Source organism: Aphanomyces astaci (genome assembly GCF_000520075.1).
Source record: "Aphanomyces astaci strain APO3 unplaced genomic scaffold supercont1.13, whole genome shotgun sequence".
NCBI lineage: Eukaryota > Oomycota > Saprolegniomycetes > Saprolegniales > Verrucalvaceae > Aphanomyces > Aphanomyces astaci.
The window spans coordinates 953275-954734 of record NW_009798276.1 but is presented as its reverse complement, the minus strand read 5'-3'; the positions used below and the strand labels follow the sequence as shown (position 1 = coordinate 954734).

Genomic DNA, 1460 nt, shown 5'->3' with positions numbered 1-1460 from the left:
CTGTAAAACCCTTGCGGCAATACCATCCAGTAAAGTCTTCGAATCATTTGACTGAAATCAAACTGCCGTCGACTGCACCGTACGCATTCGGAAACCCATGCCGTTCGAACCCTTGCCTGTTCAGTTCCCATTGATCGCCCGACGTAGGTAATGCAATGGTCTCCAATATGAAAAAGAGTTGCACGACGCCGTACACTTGATTACAGTACTCGTAAGCTCGCATCTTTGAGATACCAAACAAGGCTGCAGTTGACTCGTAGCCGTCAGAGTGCGTCAGATAGTGGAGTGTGCACGCCACACGATCATCATTCCAAACTGGTTGAGTTGGTGGAGCGCAGGGTGAATCCGAAGTCACGCCGTTTGAACATGTTCGACAATGCGAAGGTAGGTGAAGCGAGAACATCGCAGGTGACGCGAGAACCATGCATTGAGCGAGGGTGTGGACTTTACAAGCAACCACGTGTTACTCGGTACAACATAGTTGTTTTCTATGGGTGCACGGTAGCTGCGGCCATCCATGGAGGTAAGAACTGCTGTCACGGAGGTGAGTACTGCGGCACACAAGACGGTCCCCTCGTCCATTTGAAAGCGAAGTAGGAATTGATACTGATTGGCTACTAAAGTAGTGGTTTGGAACATATGAAATTTGTTCTTCCAGAGTCCAAATGCCCGCTCCACGACCATGCGACTGTGACTGTGTATAGTGTTATAGTGAGCTTCTTCTTGGGGAATATCGGCGTAAATCGTGTAAGGAGTCATGAGGTGTGAATAGAGCTTGTAACCAGCATCACCTAGGAAGCAACCACCCGCGGGGACTCGCCGGTGGCATGATTGTCCAAACGCCGAGTGATTAAAAAGGGCTTTGTCATTTTCACTCCCCGAGCGCAATGAGTACGAAATGAACTTCATTCGATGATCCACGACAGCCTGCATGTTGAATGCTGTAAAACCCTTGCGGCAATACCATCCAGTAAAGTCTTCGAATCATTTGACTGAAATCAAACTGCCGTCGACTGCACCGTACGCATTCGGAAACCCATGCCGTTCGAACCCTTGCCTGTTCAGTTCCCATTGATCGCCCGACGTAGGTAATGCAATGGTCTCCAATATGAAAAAGAGTTGCACGACGCCGTACACTTGATTACAGTACTCGTAAGCTCGCATCTTTGAGATACCAAACAAGGCTGCAGTTGACTCGTAGCCGTCAGAGTGCGTCAGATAGTGGAGTGTGCACGCCACACGATCATCATTCCAAACTGGTTGAGTTGGTGGAGCGCAGGGTGAATCCGAAGTCACGCCGTTTGAACATGTTCGACAATGCGAAGGTAGGTGAAGCGAGAACATCGCAGGTGACGCGAGAACCATGCATTGAGCGAGGGTGTGGACTTTACAAGCAACCACGTGTTACTCGGTACAACATAGTTGTTTTCTATGGGTGCACGGTAGCTGCGGCCATCCAT

The 1460-nt window shown here is 49.6% G+C and overlaps 1 protein-coding gene across 1 annotated transcript; it reads right to left on the bottom strand.

The window, feature by feature from the left end:
• Window positions 1-1292: 1292 nt before the first annotated feature.
• H257_06738 (hypothetical protein) lies at window positions 1293-1456 on the bottom strand (the record flags this gene model as incomplete). Its single annotated transcript, XM_009832089.1, has 2 exons — window positions 1293-1385; window positions 1442-1456. The coding sequence occupies 2 exons, from the start codon at window positions 1454-1456 to the stop codon at window positions 1293-1295; spliced, it is 108 nt and encodes a 35-aa protein (XP_009830391.1).
• Between the last annotated feature and the right edge of the window lie 4 nt (window positions 1457-1460).